Source organism: Cheilinus undulatus, linkage group 16 (assembly GCF_018320785.1).
Source record: "Cheilinus undulatus linkage group 16, ASM1832078v1, whole genome shotgun sequence".
Taxonomy (NCBI): Eukaryota; Metazoa; Chordata; class Actinopteri; order Labriformes; family Labridae; genus Cheilinus; species Cheilinus undulatus.
Window position 1 is genome coordinate 33040217 of NC_054880.1, and position 22068 is coordinate 33062284.

Consider the following 22068-nt stretch of genomic DNA (forward strand, 5'->3'; position numbering starts at 1 on the left):
AGGCCTTCAGGACTAGTTGGCAGAGCCATAATAGCACATAAATCTTTCTGTCACCTCCAGCCACATTTCCATAAAACCTCCCTGGTTGTGATTGCTTCTATGGTTTTCCACATTTCATCACAGGTAATAGGTCTGCTGTGCTCCACAAAGGCCAGTACAGTTTTATTAGACTGAGTATATATGTGCGCATTAAGTGCATAGAACTGTGGTTATACTCTGGAGTTATCATGTAAACAAGTCAATGCACAGACATTGGGAGGGTTGCTGCCTCACCCTTACACTGAAAATGATGACAATAAAAATGTTTGTGTCTATTTTGTTTTCTTTTATATTAATTTGTTTGTATTTCGTAACTAAAATGTAATATGTGTAATTTCAGAATGATTGGCCTCATTCACAAGCAAGGGATGCACAATATCATCAGAATGATACGCATTCTAACAGATAGGAAACATTCTGCTGATATTTATAACCAATGTTTTGGCTATAGAAATCTGCCAAATATCAGCTTATATTGGCTGTAAATGTTGTCATATATCAGCTGTAAACTTTGGCAAGTATCTGCTGTAAATATAAGCCTATTTGAGCTTTTAATATTGGCCTATATCAGCCTATATCAGCTGTAAACATCAGCCTATATCAGATGTAAATATCAGCCTATATCAGCTGTAAATATCAGCCTATATCAGCTGTAAATATCAGCCTATATCAGATGTAAATATCAGCCTATATCAGCTGTAAATATCAGCCTATATCAGATGTAAATATCAGCCTATATCACATGTAAATATCAGCCTATATCAGCTGTAAACATCAGCCTATATCAGATGTAAATATCAGCCTATATCAGCTGTAAATATCAGCCTATATCAGCTGTAAATATCAGCCTATATCAGCTGTAAATATCAGCCTATATCAGATGTAAATATCAGCCTATATCAGCTGTAAATATCAGCCTATATCAGCTGTAAATATCAGTCTATATCAGCTGTAAATATCAGCCTATATCAGCTGTAAATATCAGCTGTAAATATCAGCCTATATCAGCTGTAAATATCAGCCTATATCAGATGTAAATATCAGCCTGTATCAGCTGTAAATATCAGCCTATATCAGCTGTAAATATCAGTCTATATCAGCTGTAAATATCAGCCTATATCAGATGTAAATATCAGCCTAAATCAGCTGTAAATATCAGCCTATATCAGATGTAAATATCAGCCTATATCAGCTGTAAATATCAGCCTAAATCAGCTGTAAATATCAGCCTATATCAGATGTAAATATCAGCCTATATCAGCTGTAAATATTATCCTATATCAACTGTAAAAACTTGCCTATATCAGCTGTACACATCAGTCTGTATCAGCTGTAAATATATTAGCTGTAAATATTGCCTATCCATCCATCCATTTTTCTATACAGCTTATCCCGTTTGGGGTCGTGGGGGGCCGGCACCTATCCCAGCTGCCATTGGGCGAGAGGCGGGGTACACCCTGGACTGGTCACCAGTCAATCGCAGGGCTGACACATGGAGACAGACAACCAGGCACGCTCACATTCACACCTACGGACAATTTAGAGTTACCAGTTAACCTAATGAGCATGTTTTTGGTGAGAGAGAGAGAACCCACGCGTGCATTAGGAGAACATGCAAACTCTGCTCAGAAGAACCCTGACCAGGAAGCAGACCAGGGACCTTCTTGCTGAGAAGCAATAGCGCTAACCCCTGCACCTCCATCCAGCCCATATTAGCCTATACCAACTGTAAATATGGGCCTACTATCTCAGCTGTAAATTTCAGCCTACATCAGCTGTAAATATTGGCCTTTATCAGCTGTAATTATGGGCCTATATCAGCTGTAAATATTGGCCTATATCAGCTGTAATTATGGTCCTATATCAGCTGTAAATATTGGCCTTTATCAGCTGTAATTATGGTCCTATATCAGCTGTAAATATTGGCCTTTATCAGCTGTAATTATGGTCCTATATCAGCTGTAAATATGGTCCTATATCAGTTGTTATTATGGGCCTTTTTCAGCTGTAATTATGGGCCTATATCAGCTATAAATATGGTCCTATATCAGCTGTTAATATCAGCCTATATCAGCTGTAAATTTCAGCCTACATCCGCTGTAAATATTGGCCTTTATCAGCTGTAAATATACTAATTTTTTAAACTGCAGTTAATCTCCTGCTTTATTGCCCCTTTCTTTGGTTAAGCCAGTGTCTCTCTGCAGCCACAGTGATGTAAAATAAGTCCACTACTGCTTCTTAATGTCAGATTTACCTTTAAATAATTCACATACAGCTCAGTTGGAAATCATCTGTACTTTCTGTTGTTAAACATCTACCATTTTACTGTGCCTTTATGGCCTTTACACCAACAACAAGTTATTTTTTCCATGGTTAGGCTCGTGTCAAATCTTTTATCTACCTGTAAAAGCAAGTCTGTATCCAAACAGGAAGTCAAGTACCCTTGCTTTAACCCTCTTAGCCCAACATTGCCATAAACGACAAGAAGTTTAGAACGCAGGTTAGAAAAGGTTGAATAATTTTTGGTTCATAGCCTCTTTCTTTTTTTTCTCTCGAAGCTAGTCATTGTGTTACTAAGTCAAACCATCCCAGCACACAGCTGCCTATAAACATTTGACAGCAGCTCTGACACAGGGCAGAGGAGCTGGGTTTTATTTGGTCAGTGAGCCTGTAGGTTAGCATGACTTTGCTCTTAAAGTCAGTAGGAGCAATCAGAAAGAAGGGGTTTGATTTATGCTGTATAGCAAAATCTCTCTGTTAGCTTACTTTTATTTACCCGTCCCAGTGGCCAGTATGTTGCAAAAATTTACCTGACACCGCTCTACAGTAGCTGCATTTGGCTGGTACTAATGTCCCACCCTGCTTAAAGACTGCCATGACTGTCTGTGTGGAAAAACCATCTGCAACGGCAAAAACACCAGAACACTGGCTGATGTTATTTTCAGCACTCCCTGGACTCCTGCAGCTTAAAAGCAGCTATAAACTGTTTCTAGTTAAAAATCAGTCATGAAGGTGGACGCGTTGGTCAGTTGAGAGCCATGGTGGTCGATTGCTTTCTGGTGTTTTGTGTGAAAAGTAGAAGCATTAGTACATTTCCGGTAATCTTTGTCATTAATGGTAGCTTGTTCTATGCTATGTGTACACCACTGTACACAAAAAAGCAACCAAGCTTCTGTCCATCCATCCGTTTTCTATACCGCTTATCACGTTTGGGGTTGCGGGGGTGCTGGAGTCTATCCCAGCTGTCATTGGGCGAGAGGCGGGGTACATCCTGGACTGGTCGCCAGTCAATCACAGGGCTAACCAAGCTACTAGTTAAAGTTTTAAAAAATATCTGACCAGGTTTTAAATGGACATTTTGGGTCCTATTTCTATGCAAAGTTCATCAATGCATGGCAATGCAACAATTTTAACTTCCATACCAATACTTAGTGTGGTATCACAAGGGATGGCCAGATTTTGAAAATGAAGGTTTATTAACAACCTAAAGTATAAAAAATATACTTGGATGAAGTTGTAATTATTTGATATAAGCTCCTTTTTGAGCTTTAATCAGTTATTTGGTACTCTATCTGTTCTTAAAACAGTGTGCTTATGCAAAACTAGTTTACAAAGTTGGATCATTTCATGCACAATAAGGCTAGTAGCTAATTTAGGTTAGATTTTATTTGAATCAAATTCAATTCTGTTTAAACATTTGATTTGATAGCATTAAGAGCATAGAACATTTTGGGCCTGCTCTGAACAATATTCGGATTATTCTAAAAATAAAACAGAATCTTTAAATCTACGAGCAGGCCTTTTACACTAAAACATTGCTCCAGTGACTTAATCACATTTTATTTTTGGATTTATCCAGGGCTTTTTGTTCACTCTGAGCACTTATAGGCTCACAGAGGGACTTTTTTATATTTTAAGTGATTGTTTAATCCCACAATATAGAGCCATTTTAATGGCATGGAATATAGGTTAGCCCTCTATTAAGCTATTTACCTCTTCAGTCAATTTAAAAGCTCCTAAACAAGACACCTTAAAACTTTTCCATCATACGTGTGTCATTTTGGAGCTCACGTTTTCCTGTTTGCCTGCAGGTTTGAGGTGAAAATTACTTACTACTGTTATGCTAAAACTTTGTTTTTAACATAATACTACATTTATGTATGTTTATAATTTGGCAACCCATTGTCTTTCTAGCCAGCTAGCACTTATGCTAACCCGTTGTGTTTTGTTTGTGCACAAGTATGTGCTTTTACAAGTGTTTGTAGCATCTTTAGCAAGAAGGTTCAATAGTCTGGTTGTTACCTCTGTGGGTAGAGTAGCTCCATGTTTAGCCTGTTCTGTTTGCACTGAGGTATTACACGATGGATGACTCATTGTTGTTGGTGTTAGTAGTTAGAGTCGTTCTGGTTCTGATACCAGTATCGGAAATATGTCCGATACTGCTTAAAATGCAGGTACTGGTATCAGCAAGTACACGAGTTTATGCACTGATCCGATACTGTTTGCTTTAACTTCATGTTTTGTTTCGTTTAGCCATGCTACATGTTAGTGCTATACACTAACATTTCTGCTGGAAAAAAACTGCATGCATAAGCTACTGTTTTTAGAGCAGCAAAGAAGAACTGCAGCAGCAAAGAATGGTGGCTCTGTGACAGTTTTTTCTCTGAATGTGATCGTTAAAATGCATTCCAGACCAGTAAACGACAAGAAGTGACACAGTTTATTAAAAGTTATAACTTTTGAACCATAAATCGTTGCCTCTTACTTGTTTTTTCTCTTGAAGCTAGCTGTTTTGTTCCCATTGATGCTTTTGATGCCTTTGAATCTTTTGCGGCAGCATTTTCAGCGAACCTGGAACTCATGTGACTTTTGGAGACTTTAATTATTAGATCCAAATCTGACATTGAACGTCCTTTTATCCATTTAATTGAATTACGATTGTTTATTACTGCTAGCTTGAATGCTAACGCGAATGCTTAACCGCCATATTGTGTGCTCTTTGTGAGGGTCTGTCAGCCAGTTGCAGGCTGTTCTATAATCACGTCATGTTGCCCTGATAGAGCACAATATAGAAAGAGATAGAGAGAGCCTGTGATGCAGCCCCCTGTATTACTTTATTAATGTTTAGAAGTAAAACTCAACAATCAGCAGAAAAACAACTTTAGGGTCACAGAGATGCTGTACATTATGATTCTATTTGTTGAGTCAAATATTGGTCTACAATAATTTGCTACTCTGCACAGTTGGTCCAGAAAGTTTACACTGGGGGAGCAGGTGACCTAGTGGTTAAAGGCACTCCCCATGTACGCCGGCGGCCCGGGTTCAAGTCCGGCCTGAGGCTCTTTGCCGCATGTCTCTCTCCCACTCTTGACCCTGTTTCTGACTCTATCCACTGTCCTCCTCTATCTAATAAATGCCCAAAAATAAATCTTTAAAAAAAGAAAGTTCACACTGGTATCAAATCAGTACTCGGTATCAGCCGATTCTCAACACCCTGGTATCAGAATCATATTGGGAAGGAAAAAATGAAATTGGAACATTCCTAGTTTAAAATAAAAAGCACAGAAAAATACTAAAGATTTTAGTTTACTGCTGAACACTAAGTAGGTAGCAGGTGCAGAAGGAGGCATTTTGATACTAATAGTTCTTGTTTCAGTGTCAATAGGCATATAATGACATGGTATTGTGACAACTTAAACACAACAGTGAAAATCATCACTGTCATCTTAAGGTAGCAGTAAAGAGTACAGGCTCTGTTTAATGTGAATGAAGTCATTGCCCCACCCTTCACTCACAGGGAGTGTTCCAGACTTTCACCATACAAGTTCACACATGCAAGACTTTACACGAATGCTTGACAAGGGGTCTGGCTGTAAAAAGTCTGGAGAACAGATTTATGTTCATGTAAATCTGATCAGACCAAACACTGCTGGGATTTCCAGGAGTGTAGTACATGTGTGATAGGGCTTATGAAATTAATAGAAGTACTCTTGTGTTAATACTCAGAGGGTTCCAGACAAAATACTCATCCTTCGCCCCCACCTCTAACCTGTCATGTAATAAATCTGCATCACCTTAAAAGGAGTGTGTTATCTCGCAGACAGCCTGTCATTCTCACCTCAGGGGATCACTTTCACTCACTTCTCTGATTTCTTCACAATCCTGAGCCGGTCATGACCACTAAGTTATGCTTTTTTATCTGTTACAGATGGATCCCGTCCACAAAGCTCTGATTGGCCCAGGCTTTGGGCCAATTTCACCTCTGAAGAGAAAACCCAGCGCCTGTGGAGTGTGTCGACAGAGGTTTAACTCCGAGGTGGGTGCCGCCTTGTGGGAAAAGCACACTTGTAATTGTTTTTCCTCTCAGGCTGCTTTTATTTCTCACACACACCCTGATGTGACAGTTGAATGGTAAAGGAGACCTGCCCTTGTTATTTGTCTGACGTACTGGGTGAAAGTGGCTTCACACACCTTATATGACCTTTGCAAGGCTTTTAGTGCTTATGTGATTACTACAGAATTTTTCACATAAGCACTAAAATGTGCTGAACTGCTTATATGGTGTATTCAGAAAGTATTCAGACCCCCTTCACATTTTTCAATCTTTGTATGTTTCAGCCTGATGTTACAGTCTAAAAAACATTTTAAATTCTCATTAATCTAGACATTTTCGCTAATGTATTAAAATTAAAACTGAAATATCACATCAACATGAGTATTCAGACCCCTTCCAACAACACTGTAAATGTTGCCCAGGTTCTTTTCATTTCTCTGGATCTTTGCTGAGATGTTTCTGCACCTTGATTGAAGTCCACCTGTGGTATACTAAATTGATTGGGCATGATTTAGAAAGGCACACACCTCTCTATAGAAGGCCTCAATGTATATCAGCAGAAACCAAGCCATAGGGTCAAAGGAACTGCCTGCAGAGCTCAGAGGCAGTATTGTTAGAAGAAGTTTGAGCTGGTCGCCCGGCCAAAGTGAGCAGTCAGGGGAGAAGGGCCTTGGCAGAAAAAAAAGGGGGGAACAAGAACCTGATGGTCACCCTGACTGAGCTCCAGAGATCCTGTGTGGAGATGGGACAAAGTTCCAGAGGGAAAACCATCACTGCAGCACTCCTCTGATCTGGGCTTTACAGCAGAGTGGAAAGATGGAAGACTCTCCTCCTCAGTGAAAAACACACATAAGCCTGCTTGGAGTTTGCATGGAGTGTTTTGCGAACTCTGAGCTGGCTTTCTTTCATCAAGAAATTCAAGGAGAGCCACGCAGAGCAGAACAAGCCTGGCAGAGGTAGGAAGAGAAAGATTTCAAAGACTCTGGAAAGAAAACTAGTGAGAGATGTGTCTAAAGACCCCAGAGCAACTGGCAAGATGCTAAGGACTTAGCCAAGTCAGGAATTGTAGTCTCAAAGAAGAATAGAGCCCTGCACAGGAATGGACCATGAAAAAGTCCACTTCTGCAGAAGAGATACCTTCAAGAGACTGAAGTCTGCTAAGGACAACATGGAGAAAGATTCTGATACTGGAAGCACGTCCTTTGGTCAGATGAGACCAAACTAGAGCTCTTTTGCCAGAGATATTGCTGATGTTTGGAGAAAGAAGAGGGAGGCATATAACCTAAAGAACACTGTCCCCTCAGTGAAACATGAAAGTGGCAGTATTATGCTGTGGGGATGCTTCAGTGAGCCTGGAACTGGGAATCTGGAAAAGATGGAAGGAATCATGAAGAAAGAAAGATGTGAAAATTTTGAAAGAATACCTTAAGCAGTCAGCAGCTAAACTGGGTCTGGGTCGTCTCTTTGTCAACACGACAACAACGCCAAACATCTGTGGCTCCTGGTGAAGAACTACCTCCAGAAGACCAAGTTGAACCTAACTGACTGGCCTGGCCAAAGCCCTGACTTAAATTCCATTGAAAATCTGTGAGTTGAACTGAACACCAAGGTCCATGCCAGAAGACCATCAAATCTGGAGGGACTTGAGAGATTGGCCAACAAAAAATGGGCTGGGATTTCTCAGGAGACATGGCCTTGTCCACATGGAGATGAAAATGATATATTTCTGTTTCATATTGAAAAAGTGTTCCGTAAAGATGTGATCGTTTCAGGAAATGTCTGAGTAAGCACAGAACCACTGAAAACGCTGTTGTATTAATGCCACGGCTGTGCGTGGTGCTGTAACACTGCCACAGAAATGCAGAAAAAGAGAGAAGAAGATTACAGAAAACTGCCACAAACTTTATCCTGGTTGCCAGTCTGGTCATTCTCCGTGGTGGATTTAAGAACATCTGCCGTATGCTGTTTTGGGGGTAGTAAAGGAGCATTAGATTTTGCTGTAAAAGCCATAATAAGCACAATAGCTTCTGCAGTACAAACACAACCCTGTAATCCGCCATTGTTGTTTTGGTTCGACACGCACATGTGGCGCAAGTGAGCTACGCTATGTATGACATAATTGTTTCTAGAAAGATGCACTTGGCCTTCCACATGGAGACGAAATGGTAAGAGTTTACAGATTTGTTCACTGTTGTTTCAAAAGTAGTATTTACGGCCTCCCAAAACGCTGTTTCCATGTGGATGAAACGCTGATACGACAAAAAACTTTTGCATATACTCCTGAATTCGTCTCATTGTGGATGGGGCCTGAGACTTGTTGAAACCACAACAGACGACTGTAGGCTGTTATCCAGAAAAAGGAGACACAACTGACTATTAGCATGGGGGGGTCATCATTTAGACCTTGGTAGGTTTTGGTTGTAGAGAAATAATTTTGTTTAATATAATGCTAGGATCCAAAATAAAACTAGGATGTTCGGAAAAGCTGTGTTCAAAATTTCTTATCTTGCTTAACAGCTCTAGGGGCTAATAATTTTATCCTCATCTGTACACAGATGTGCCTTTCCTGATCATGTTCAGTCAGTTTAATTTACCACAGGTGGACTCCAATCATGGTGTAGAAACATGTCAGCGAAGATCCAGAGAAATGGAAGGAACCTAAGCTACATTTACACCTGAATATTTAAAAATGTGATTTAGATGTGATATTACTGTTTTTAATTTTAATAAATTTGGAACATTTTCTAAAATTCTGTTTTCACTTTGTCATGATGGGGTACTGAGTGTAGATTAATGAGAATAAAAATGAATTTTTTCCACTGTAGCATCAGGCTGAAACATTCGAAGATTGAAAAATGTGAAGGGGGTATGAATACTTCCTGAATGCACTGTATATTGAAAAGGGAAGACAGTCTCAACAGAGGAATCTTTGTCAGAAAAAGAAAGAGAAAACATTAATATTCATCCTGTGGTTCGTGCCTGTAAATATAAAATCCTGCCTCATACACAGAGCTAAACAATAGAATAAAAAAATGATATTGTCTCGTTTGCTGTTGTGTCCACAGGCGCAGGCTACGTCCCATTACAGCGGCACCAAACACGCAAAAAGGCTGAAATCTCTTGACGCCCCCGATTCAAAGATCAGGACCTCTGAACCTGTAGCCAAGGAAACCACATCGCAAATGCTCCCATCGCCCTGCTCACAGCCCTCCAGCTCCGACACAACATCAGGAGGTGTGTGCCTCCGCATGCACACATACCTTCAGTGTGGTTAGGCGTGAAGTGTATGACAGCTTTAGACACGGCTCAGACCTCTACCCCCCTCAGTCATGACTTTAACTCTTTGATGTGATAAGCCTCCTGCTGCTCTGTGTTTCACAGTACAGAGATTAAAGGTTGAGCTCTTCTTCATGTCTACATCTACTGACCTCTTCAGTGGCTCAGGAGATCAGAAACACTCTGGCGTTACTTTGAATATGATCCGTGGATAAATCCCTGTCGTTTTCCTGGAAGCATGTAGACGTAAGAGTGTCGAAGCAATGCCTGCTTCCACCATGCCCTGATGTGCTACTTTTGCACGCATGTGGGCGTTTGGCAATAAAAATAATACATTCTGCTGCAAGCTAAAGAGCAAAAAAGGCAGGAGATTTGTACTAGATGACATTAGTATGAGTGTTTGTTTTGGAAGAGGAAAAGAATAAGTGATCATTTCCAGTTTGAAGTGGATGAGCTCTCTCTGGATTACTTCAGCAAACGGCCTCATTGGCCTCTAAAGAGTGGCAAATCAATGGTACCAAACAGACACCCACTCAACAAAGCAGAGCTAATCATTGTTATTAGCAAGGAGTGAGTCCTTATATCAGCATGCGCTCCTCCAGGGAAGCTCTTTGAGTTAAGTCCCACAGAGATAAAGGAGACGAATCATCTCTATTCAGAAATGTTCATTTAAGTGCTGGGAGGCAAATCCTCAGGGAAATTATCGATTTAAGTATGATTACAGAGGCTTATTATCAGGTTATTGTTGTAAAACCATTTTTTTTATTGTGCAAAACTCCCATGTTCTGTTGCACCAACTCTGTATAGTTATGTGTTACAGGGATATTTCCGTAGTTTTGAAGTTGGCTTGTATAAGATACCTGGGGATAGTAGTGCCATTATCCTCCATTGATTTCAGCGAGCTTTGCCCCTTTAAACAGGACGTGCAGACAGGTGCAGTTTCTCCTTGTAATTTAGTGAGTTTAAGCCAAAATTGGCCACAAAAAACAATGGTGACTCAAATAAAAAGTTTTAAAGCGTTTTATTTTTCACCCAGAAAAAGTCTGTGTTTGGTACTATTTTGTAATGTGTGCTTCAGCTATCAGCTACGTGCTTTTCCGCCTCATTTAGAAATGGGTTAGGACTGGGAAATTAATCTAAATTTAAATTAAATCGCAATATGTCCTGCAAGAAAATACAATATTCAACCTGAAATGTGCTTCCAAATACCAGTTAAATATTTTTTCAGGCTGAGAACATGACATTCAAATGTCATTTTTTCTACAATAATTAGCAAAAAAATCATTCCCTTAAATACAACAATTCATATCAGATTTGCGATAAATCCAAATAATCCCAATAATCCCTGCGTTTAATCTACCAAGTATTGTGTTCATTAAAATATAGAATGGCATATTGGTTGTTTGTTGAGAAATACATAAGATGGGAAACTTGACAAATAATTGCATATTCAGTCACAATATGGGGGGGGCTTAATTTACTCTATAAAAACAAAGATTGATTAATTAATCGAAGACTTATTGGTGTGTAACTGCTAAACAAGTTGGCAAGCTCCCTCTTTGTCATGACCAGGCTCAAATGTAAAGATTATTAAAAAGATATTAAAGAAATTATTTATGAAATGTTAATTAAAAAAATGTTAATAAAAAAACAGCACAGAACATGACTCAGTGAAAATATGGTAGGACTAAGAGATGTTATGAGGCTGAGAGCAGCAGCCCAGCTGTTCAGAGCTGAGAGTGCACAGACAGACTGCCAGGCCTCATACACCTGGAGGTACTGGCCCGGTTCCCAGGAGTGGCGAATGCCACCAACCAGGAACTGCAGGCTCTGCCAGCAGGAGGCCGTCAGTTGTGCTCGGTGAAGGCGAGTTATTCCTGTTTATCTCTAGTAGAAAATCAAAATAAGACATGAACAACCCAGAGTGGGTGCTGGATCTAAAACGAGCAATCATAATAGGAAAAGGTCTGCACTTCAGGAAGCTCTCATTATTACTGTCTTGTTTTCTTTTTCTACCCTCAGATATGTGGTTCCTCTTCATTTTCTGTTAGTGACTTGGATTGAAAAACTTAGGTTTTCACAAGAACAATGATTGCAAACAAGACTGAGTGAAATCAGATGGGGAGCCCCTAGGGGGGTTTCCTGCTGTTATTGCAAACTTTGCGCATTTTGAGATGCTGCTGTGGTTCAAAGCTTGTCAGCCCTCAGGCCCCTCCTATTGGTTAAACGGTGGTTGTGAGTGCTAAACAAAGTCATTTAACTAATCTAAAGAGTGTAATCTATCATGGTGATGCCGATGAACAGCTGGTAGAACCCTCTGCTCCCCTCATCCTCATATATATTTCACCTCTCAAAACAAGACCCTGTGAGGAATTCCTATTAGAACTATAGGTGTATAATAAAGTTGTACCTCTTGTGGACAAGCTGTGATCTGCACATTCACCACACTATGAAATAATCATGGAACATTATGAGATGGAGTTGTTTTAAAGGAAAATTCAAAGCCGGAACTACACCGGAACTACACTCCAGACACGGCTGCTGGGCAGAGTGATTTCAAAAGTGGTAAAAGTCAAACTTGTCAATAAGGGCGTTTTGGAGTTGTTGGATTGTGTATTTGATGAGTTTGATGAGGAAAAGCCGGAATTACCATTAGACTCCATTGTGTTGGCAGAGCAGCTCCAATGTCAGACCTGTCGATCTAAAAACAGCTTGTACCAACAACTAAATGTAACCAACCTATTACTAAGACTATACGGATTATGGCAATGGGCGAATTTGCCAAAATGTTGAAGTATCCCTTTAAACAGGGACAGTCTTAGCAGGGGAAACACCTTAACTCTGTCCCAACTTACATATAATGTCCAAAGAAGTTATGTTTGAACTTTTGCCTAGCTGGTACAACCCAGTGCTAGAATTTTAGAAGTTGGAATATTAATCCTCCTTGCTCACTTTTGTTTTCTTTTATCATCAGAAACGTCAGCCCCAAACTCTTCCTCAGAGGTGTCACCATCCTGCGACAGCCCCCCTGAAACTGTGACAGCACACTCTGAACCCTCCCTGTCACCCAGTCCAACAAGGCCAGAAAAGGAGACACAAGGAGACGGTGAGGCAGAGATGATACCAGAGGAAGAAACAGAAGAAGAAAAAGCTAAACGTCTACTTTATTGTTCCCTCTGCAAAGTAGCTGTCAACTCAGCCTCCCAGCTCCAGGCTCACAACAGCGGTGAGGAGGTGTAGTCATCGCTGAAACTACTCTGAGTATGCTCTGTTTGATACCCTGTTGATGAGGCTTCATTTGCATCTGCCCAGGAACTAAGCACAAGACGATGCTGGAGGCGAGAAGCGGTGATGGAGCCATCAAGTCATTCCCGAGGATGGGGGTTAAAGCCAAGTTGGCTGCCCCATTAGAGTCGTCAACGGGACTCCAAAACAAAACTTTCCACTGTGAGATCTGTGATGTTCATGTCAACTCTGAGACTCAGCTCAAACAGGTGAGTGGCATAAATTTAGATTACAACATGATGAGCAGATAAACCCCAGTTGCAAAAGAACCATAGCAAAAATTAGAGATTTGTACTGGTGCTCTTGTGTTACATACCAACAGCAGGATAAGGGGAATAAGGGGTTTGGAAGCATAAAGACTCTATAATTCATCATGCTTCACATGTCATCGTAAGAGCTTTTACTTCTTTATAAAATCTAACAAAGTCTACCTTTTTTGTTTATTTCTAGAACTTAGGAAAGAATCCTTCGTCCTTTCTGAAATGTTGTAGTTTTACCAGTAATATCTCTTTCTTCACTCCCACAAAAGCTCACCAGATAAATCTGATTAATGGGAAAGAAGAGGGAGGGAAGTTCTTCTCCTGAAATTTCAATTTATTTTCTGGAATGTCCTCTGACTTCTGTTTATTGGGTTATGTATTTAACCCATTGCTTGAACATTTGTTTCCCAGTCCTGCTGCAATATTAAAGCATTTAAAAATCCAAACAGTAGATCACCACTGTAACTGTGATGGAGCTAAACTCCTAAATGAGAACAGAAGGTGACAAAAGTAAAAAAAAAAAAAAAAAAAAAAAAGAGCTTTAAGAATGAACTGAGAGTTCTTGAGTTGCTGCTCTTTGTTTATTCGTGTTTTGTCTCATGTACGTATCAAACTGGCTATAGAGACTTAAAACTAGCTGTGTCTCAATACACGGGCTGCATTCTAAGGAGTGTGCATTTGATGATCAATTACGCAACTGTGATGCATCAAAACCTGTCCTATTTCATTGATTCCTCCAATGAATGGACCAGTCCAGGGTGTGCCCTCGTCCAGTGACAGCTGGGACAGGCTCCAACCCCCAACCCCCACCCCCCAGTGACCCCAAACTGGATAAACAGTGTACTGTAGATAATGGATGGATGTCTGGTATGCCCAGAAATCACATCAATGTTAAGGTCAGCCAATGTGTGAAATCCATCTGCAGTCATATGAATGAAAAAAAAAACTTTTGATAAACACTGTGAAGTGATGCTTGTCCGTTTAGCTACTGGCGAGATGTGGATAATGACAGGGACAATGCTGAGTTTTTTTATGTTTAAGGCAGGGACAGCTGGAGATGCAAACAGGAGATCTTCTGACCAGACCATCTTATGCCAGTACAGCCTGTGCGGTCTGTGCAGGCCTTGATAGCCGAGTCTTTCAAAGGCACTGAATTGGTACACTGCTGCTGAGTAGGTGACAGGAGAATCTGGCGTTTCACCCATTCTGCTTGATTGTCCTTCTCATGAATGTAAAACTATGAAAAGGTCAGCTTTCACACTGATTGGCCCCTCAGGACAAGAACAGACAGAGCTGTCATTACTCTGTGCCTCATACGCTACAGAAAGGTTTTTTAGGACTGTGCATATTTTATTCTGAATTATGGCACACCTGTCACTACAGGTCAGTCGTATACGACTCAATATATTACACACTCAGCTCGGTCTGTGCCAGCGTTGTAAGAATCCCTATGTGTGATATGAATTCTGAGTGTTGGTATTAATAACTGCTGAGAAAGTTTGCTTTGGCCAGGTGCTCATGAATATTCAGCTCTTCATCACTGACCATGTTCGGCGTCGGCCATAGCCATCTGTTTGTACTTGCCAATCAAATCCAAAAAGATCTCCAAACCCGCCCCTCATACATATTTTATTCTCAAAGTCAGAGCAAACAAACATCAACAGTCTGTCTCTCTCGTCTAAAAGGGTTTTGATTTGGCTTCTTTTTCATTTCCTCTTCTCTGATTATACAAACTGCCAAGCAAAGGCCACCAACGCTCTCGCTCTTTGTTCCTTTATCTGTTTGTTTATCTCTGTTTCTCTCCTCAGCACATCAGCAGCAGGAGACACAAAGACAGAGCAGCAGGAAAACCAGCCAAGCCAAAGTTCAGCCCTTACCCTCCCACCCAGCGTCACCAGGGTTTCCAGGCAGTGAGTACCTTTTAAATTTACCCTCATCCCTCATCATTGTGCATGTTTGCACCAGTGGATCTTCAGATTCTGCATTCCCTTCTTCTCTTAAGAAAAATAGTCGAGGATTTGGGTGGTAGGAATCTTATGTTATAAATCAATGAGAGTCATAAAGGCCAGGAGACATTCAGCTTAAGACTTAATCTCCTTGTACTTCTGCGGTTTCCTACTTAAACTTTCCAGTTTCCTTCTGAGAGAGAAAAACACCTTGAGTTCAAGTTTGTTTCCTCCTCAGATTCGTCTCACTCTACAGAAGAACCAAGACATGACCAAACCCTTGGCCTCGTGTCTACTACAGCGTCAACTCTCTGTCGCCGCTGCTGCAGCGATGGCAACACTGCCCTCCTTCACTCTCTCCCCGGCTTCAAACTCAAACCCCCACCTTTTTCAGAACCAGGCGCTGCTGCATCCCGCACCAAGACCCAGCTTCTGCTCGACACATGCACCAGTTCTGTTTTCACCTTACTGACCAGGCTGAAGTATCAGATCTAAACCACGGCCTAAAAACACACCTAAGACGGGGCTTACTAAGTTCCACACAACTTTAGACACTGTGGGTGTCATGGACAAGGAAGGGGCCCAATCTACGAGGCAGCTCAAGATGGAGGAAATACAGTCCGGGAAAAAGTGGGATTTCTGATCTGTATGTGTATGTGTGGGTGCATGCTCAGATACAGCCATCACAGACATAAAACTGTTTTATTTGTTCATGCACTACAGCTGAAAGGCTTGTGTGATTTTATTGCACCAGCAGTATTTTTCCAAAGTATTATTATTACAAGGTTACAAAAGATGGCTCACAGCACTTACACTTCCCTCAGTAGTTACCATGAGGTCTGTTTTAATCGCGCCATATCAATGATATTTGCTTTTATTCAATGAAATTTCACCAAGAAAACATGTAAACAATATAAAGGATTCATTCCCTTGGAATAGATCTGGAAATTGTACTTTGAAAAGATTAGTCAGATCAGTTTGTCCTCTGCTGTTGTTTTTGACAAAGTTGATGTAAGAAAAAAGTAACATTGATGGCCACATCTTGTACCAAAAGTTTAACTATTTTCAATCCTAGAGCACCCTGAGAGAAGCATCCAAAAAGAGAGCCTCTCTGCTCTTTGAATGCTGAGCTCACCATTGGTTTTGTTCGAGAAAATGGGTGTTTACACTTAATAGAACAACATTAGTGGAAATGGGCAACTAAATACTCAATTCAGCTGAATATTTACAGTGCCTGGGGAAAGTGTCCCCCCCCCCCCCCCCGGGTTTATGTTCTTTTTATTGATTTTACAAATCAGTCATGGTCAATAAATGTCCTAATGTCAAAGTGAAAACAGTTTTCTTCAGAGTAATGACAATTAAATGAAAATATGTCATGTAAGATAAGTGACTGCATAAATATTTCATAGATGCACCTTTGGCTGCAATCACAGCGCTAAGTCTGTGTGGATAGGTCTCAGTTAGGACATAGGGATCATCTGGGCACTGCAATTCTACTCCATTCGTCTTTGCTAAACTGCTTAAGCTCTGTCAGGCTGCACAGTTATTGAGCGTGAACAGCCCTTTTCAAGTCCGGCCACAAATTCTCTATTGGATTGAAGTCTGGGCTTTGACTCTGCCACTCCAGAACATTCCCCTTGTTGTCTTATTGAAAAATAAATCTTCTCCCAAGCTGTAGTTCTCTGGCAGATTGTCCTCCACAATTATCCTGCATTCCTTTTATCCTCTACCTTTACGAGCCTTCCAGGGCTGTCTGCTGAGAAGTATTCCCACAGCATGATGCTGCCACAGTGGGGATGGTGTGTTTGTGTGTTGTGTAGTGTTTGGCATCTTGTCTGATGGCCAAAAAGCTCCATTTTTGTCTCACCAGATCAGAGAACTTTCCTCCACTTGACTATGGACTCTCCAACATGCCTTTTGGTGAACTCTAGTCCAGATTTAATCTGAGTTTTCTTGAACAGTGGCTTTCTCTTTGCTACTCTCCCATAAAGCTTTGACTGGCGAAGAACCCAGCCAACAATTGTTGTATGCAGAGTCCCTCCTATCTCAGCTGCTGAAGCTTGTAACTCCTTCCGAGTTGTAGAGGTTTGTGAGGACGGTCTGATCTAAGCAGATTTACACATGTGCCGTATTCCTTCCATTTCTTGATGATGGATTAAACTGAACTCAGGGGGATGTTCAGTGCCCTTGAAATGTTTCTGTATCCATTCCCTGACTTATACTTTTCAATAACCTTTTCTCTACATTGCTTGGAGTGTTCTATTGTGTTTGTGGGACAATGGTAGCCAGGAATACTGATTATCAAGTGACTGAACCTTCCAGACACAGTTGTCTTTGCAGAACCTCTGTTGAATTAGGTCAGTCACTCTAAAGGAGGTGAATATTTATGCAATCACTTATTTTACATTATGTAATTTTAGTTAACTGACATTACATAAAACATCCAACAGGGTCAGTACTTTTTCATGGGCACTGTATACTGCCCCTTTCATACAAAAATGGTAAACACCAAAGGCATAAAAAAAAGAGAATAAAAACTAGAACTAATGTCTGGCATTTATATGCCTCCATGAGGTTCACATTTACCAGACAGTAAAAGAAGCGCTGAGGTGGTTTCTGCGGTAGAGTGATAAGGAGAAATCTTATGAACAAGAGCTGAACAAGAGGCACAATTATGCTGACCTTTGACCTCCAAAATCTAAGCAGTTCATGGTTGAGTCAGAGAGGACATTTGTGCAAAGTTTGAAGGAAATCACTAAATTCATTCTGGAGATATAGCATTTAAAAGAATGGCTTACATGGTGCTCAGACAGTCAACACCTAAACAGAAGGGTGACAGAATTTGGAAGACTAAAGAAATTACAGCAGTAGAAAGAAAAAAAAACCTTTTGGAATCAGATAATGATTATTGATAGTAAAACAGACCTTGGAAATACACGTGAATGAACGATTATTAAATACTAGGATATAAACTTTGGCAAAATTCTATCCATCGCTACAACAAATTATATTCCTCCAGTAATAAACATATTATATTGATACTGATGGTGTCAATATAAGATCAATATAAGACCATAAGCTGCATCATGATTGTGTGTGTTTGTGTGCGATGACATGCAGCTATGTATGACTGCCAATCAGAGCATGCTTGACTGAAAATCTTTATTATTTTGCAATAAAACACCAGCTGTGGATCTTCATGTTTGATATATTATTATTTTTCTAACATCATTGTCCCAAAGGACCTCCAGTCCAACATCTTTTCAAAGTGAAATGGTGTGTTTCTGATCTATCTTTGTTCTAACAGTCTTATTAAATAAGATACGAATGTTGTTAACGTCAGTCTTTCAGCTCCTGTGCGTACGTGTTCGCTCAAATGCTGCCAGAAGGGCAGACACGCCAACATGCAGTCAGTCATCACCTCCTCCCAGACTCCCATATTTCTCTACATTTAGACACGGACCTGAGCCTTAGTCTGTGCTTGGACATTTACCTAAATTACGCATGGCAATTATCTGGTTTTAGAGAGCTTCAGATATTTATTGGTGTTGTCTATATCTCCTGCTGTGCTGTCTTCACAGATAAATCACAACAGGAATGTTCTGTTCTGTTATCTGCTTAGGTTGACTACAGTGCAGCCTCAAGGAGGTTAGTTTTATTCTGAATGTGCCTCATCTCAGGCACCAGATGGATGACAAACGATCTGTTTCCTGCACCTCAATCAGACTATCATCATTTTTCTTATTTGGTTTAATAACTGGGGACTAATTTAGACTGGCAAAATAATGCTTTCATCTGGATGCCATCTTAACAATCACTATTTTAACCTTTATTTTGACACAGACGTCTTAAACCCCCCCCCCCTCCCATCTGTTTAGCATAGGCCAGTTTTGCCTTTTCAACTTTCTCTGACCTCTCAGATTATCCTCTTATTTTTCTCTTTCTTTAGCCAACTGACACTAAACTGGATTAATTAGTGAGATATCTTTGCCTCTGTCTCCCCACACTGCTCCAAAGTCAATAATTCCAGAGGCTAATTCTGACAATTACCATCCAGTCAATCACAGCCTCTTGACTCTTCCAGGTGTCACTGCAGTCATTACTTTAATTAATATTATTATGAGCTGATGATGGTGAACATCTGTGTGTGGGATGCTCAATCATCCCTTTCCTGTCAGAATCCAGAACTCCCTGGCTGCTGAAGTCCCCGGGTCATTCACTGTCAAACCTTCACTGCCTGTCTTCCTTCACTGAAGTCATCACTCCTTTGTTGCCTCAGAAAGTTCACAGTGAACCCCTTCTTCTGTCTGCCTTCAAGTGCTCACACACAAATATGTCAGCACAACAACAGAAAAGTCTAACTTGGCCTCCAAGGACTTTTTTCATTCTTTACTACCTGGAAAGAGTACAGAGCGGAGCCGTGCGGGCAATATGAATGCAGCCTTGCTTGCTGTTTGTATAGAAAAAGATAAGAATAAGCTTTTGGCAGTAGGATGCAGCATTTTGACTTGTGCACACTGCACTTCAATACAAATCATAAATCCACAGTGGTTCAGGGATGAGGGCAATGGTGTTAAACAGAAATGAGGAAAGGGAAAAGGAAGTTATATAATGCTCAGCTGGAAAATAAAAGTTAAAATATAACTGCAGTTCTCACCCTGAAACTTTCTGCTCTGTTTGTATAACAAAAGTTGGATTATAATGTTTATGGAGTCAAATTAAAATGGAGTACAAGAAAAAGTCTGAAGTTACTTACAATATTTTATAAAGATACCATTCATACACCCAAGACAGTGCAGTTATTGTCATTAAAGCTAATGTATCGATTAAAGACTGTTCAAATACTGTAGCAAAAACACAAAGCTCTATCAGATGAAATTTCAGTTTAGTTTTTCTTAGCTTTTCTTGAAGATTTGTGCTTTAGTTTAGTTCTAATTTTACAAAATTGTTTTGATTTTATTTAGTTTAAGTGGAGGTTTTAGATTTTCAAGTAATATTGGATACTTGTCATAGGTAAGACCCAGAAGGACCCGAAAAGTCAAAATCATATAGTATTTTAAAGTAGGCTTTTCTTCACTTTTCATTTTTAGCAGGTCATGTCTGGGCATGGTGTGAGAAGAGATCCCTACATCTTTGCCCTCAGCAGAGATAGTTAGCCAGGATTTTTCCAACAAATAATATTGAGTTGGTTTGCATTCGCCCCCCAGAAATGTAGTCATCTAGGCTTTGTCTAAAGCAGGGCTTTTGTGAGCCTCAACTGAGTGAAAACAATATATATTCTGTGGACCCCCACTCTTGTAAAAAATCTGATTTAAACAACTATATTTTCAAACATGTATGTCTCATCTTTAAGCATTTTTATATTTCTAATATTTTGGTCCATCCTTTCATTTACTATACCGCTTTTCTCACTGGGGATCACGGGAGGCTGGGTACACCCTGGACTGGTTGCCAGTCAATCACAGGGCTGACTTATAGAGACAGACAACCAGGCACACTCACACCTACAGCCAATTTAGAGTCACCAGTTAACCTAACGAGCATGTTTTTGGTGGTGGGAGGAAGCAGGAGTACCCAGAGAGACTCCTCACATGAACAGGGAGGACGTGCAAACTCTGACCGGGATGCAAATCTTCTTGCCATGAGGCAACGGCGGTAACCCCTGTGCCACCGTGCAATTAACTGATTGCTGGTACTACCTGATCATTATGCTCTACACTCTACTTTAGTGGAATCTATGAGTTTGTGTCTTTGCAGATGATGAACAATTGCATAGCACCAGATCATCCTCCACCTTCAGCTTTGCCTTGCAGTCATGTTTGATTATTGTCGGTGCTAAAAACCTGTACCTTCAAAGGCTGTCTTGGTGTTCATGGCACTAAAAGTCTCAGTTAACTTCAGTGACAGAAATTACTTTTACTTCCTGCCAAATTCCCCTGGTCACTAGACTTAGGGCTTTTGTCTCATTATGACACCAAGATGGGGTGACTTGGGATTTTTACTAATTTTAAAGGGCGCCATGACAGAAAAAAGGTTGAGAATGCTGGTCAGTTACTTGGCTGGCATCTAACCCTGAAATGTAGTGGGGTAGCTATTGCCCTAAAAATATAGTTAGTTCATAAAAATACTGGCAAAGTAGCCTGCACTTTCTTCACTTTTACAGTCCTGCCATGTTTGGGACCTGTACCAGTGCCCTCTGAGAGCTAGCCTGTGCTCCTCTGGCTGTGGTGGCTCTGGCTCAAGTGGGCAGACAAAAGCCGAGTGGGCCGAGGGGAGCTGCTCCACTTCACCATCTGTTTTGTGCGACTAATGCCAGAGCTGAACAGAGAGCAAAAGTTAAAGTTCAGACAAGGCCGTCAGTTCAACTCTTTCCTTAAAACCAGGGACTGGTACTGCTGCAGACCCACACAGGGTTTCGTCTGGAATCCCTGTGAGGCCTCCCCCCTGCAGAGGCAGAGCAGCAGAGCAGAGGATCAGTAAATGGAGAGGATGTTGGCTGTGAAGTTAATGGCTCAGTAGGGTGTCTGAGAGCTGACTGTAAGGCATAATGAGTGTGCTGCCTCCTACAGACAGAGAGCTGATTTTGCCAGTGGGACTTTGTGCTGCTTGCATTTGTTTTTAAAGTACGTAGTTCAACCTTAGCTTGATTTCTTCACATCAGACGGTGGTCATCCTCACACCCACAGAGGGAAAAATCTGAGATGAGAATCTGTGATAATAGTACTGTTATCAAGATGCTTCATTGTTTTAAACTATGGGTTTAAGTGGTTCTTTTCTGGACGTAGACCTCAGACAATATTGTCTCTGCTGAGGTTTAACAAGAACATTAGAACCTGTTCAGGGGAGATATGCTTGAATTCTGGTCGCAGTTTTGATTAAAACTGGCCTAAAGGAACATTGGAGGAAAGAGGTCATCATACCTGTTATA

The 22068-nt window shown here is 40.7% G+C and overlaps 1 protein-coding gene across 1 annotated transcript in view; it reads left to right on the forward strand.

Annotated features, from left to right (window-relative positions):
• LOC121524232 (zinc finger protein 385D-like) overlaps window positions 1–16389 on the forward strand; it is a 32636-nt gene extending 16247 nt beyond the window's left edge. The window contains exons 3-8 of the mRNA XM_041809510.1: window positions 6248–6355; window positions 9439–9607; window positions 12624–12875; window positions 12962–13143; window positions 15003–15104; window positions 15379–16389. Of these exons, the coding sequence (XP_041665444.1) occupies window positions 6248–6355; window positions 9439–9607; window positions 12624–12875; window positions 12962–13143; window positions 15003–15104; window positions 15379–15612 (1047 nt within the window). The 3' untranslated portion in view covers window positions 15613–16389. The remainder of the gene's footprint in view (window positions 1–6247; window positions 6356–9438; window positions 9608–12623; window positions 12876–12961; window positions 13144–15002; window positions 15105–15378) is intronic.
• The last annotated feature ends 5679 nt before the right edge of the window (window positions 16390–22068 follow it).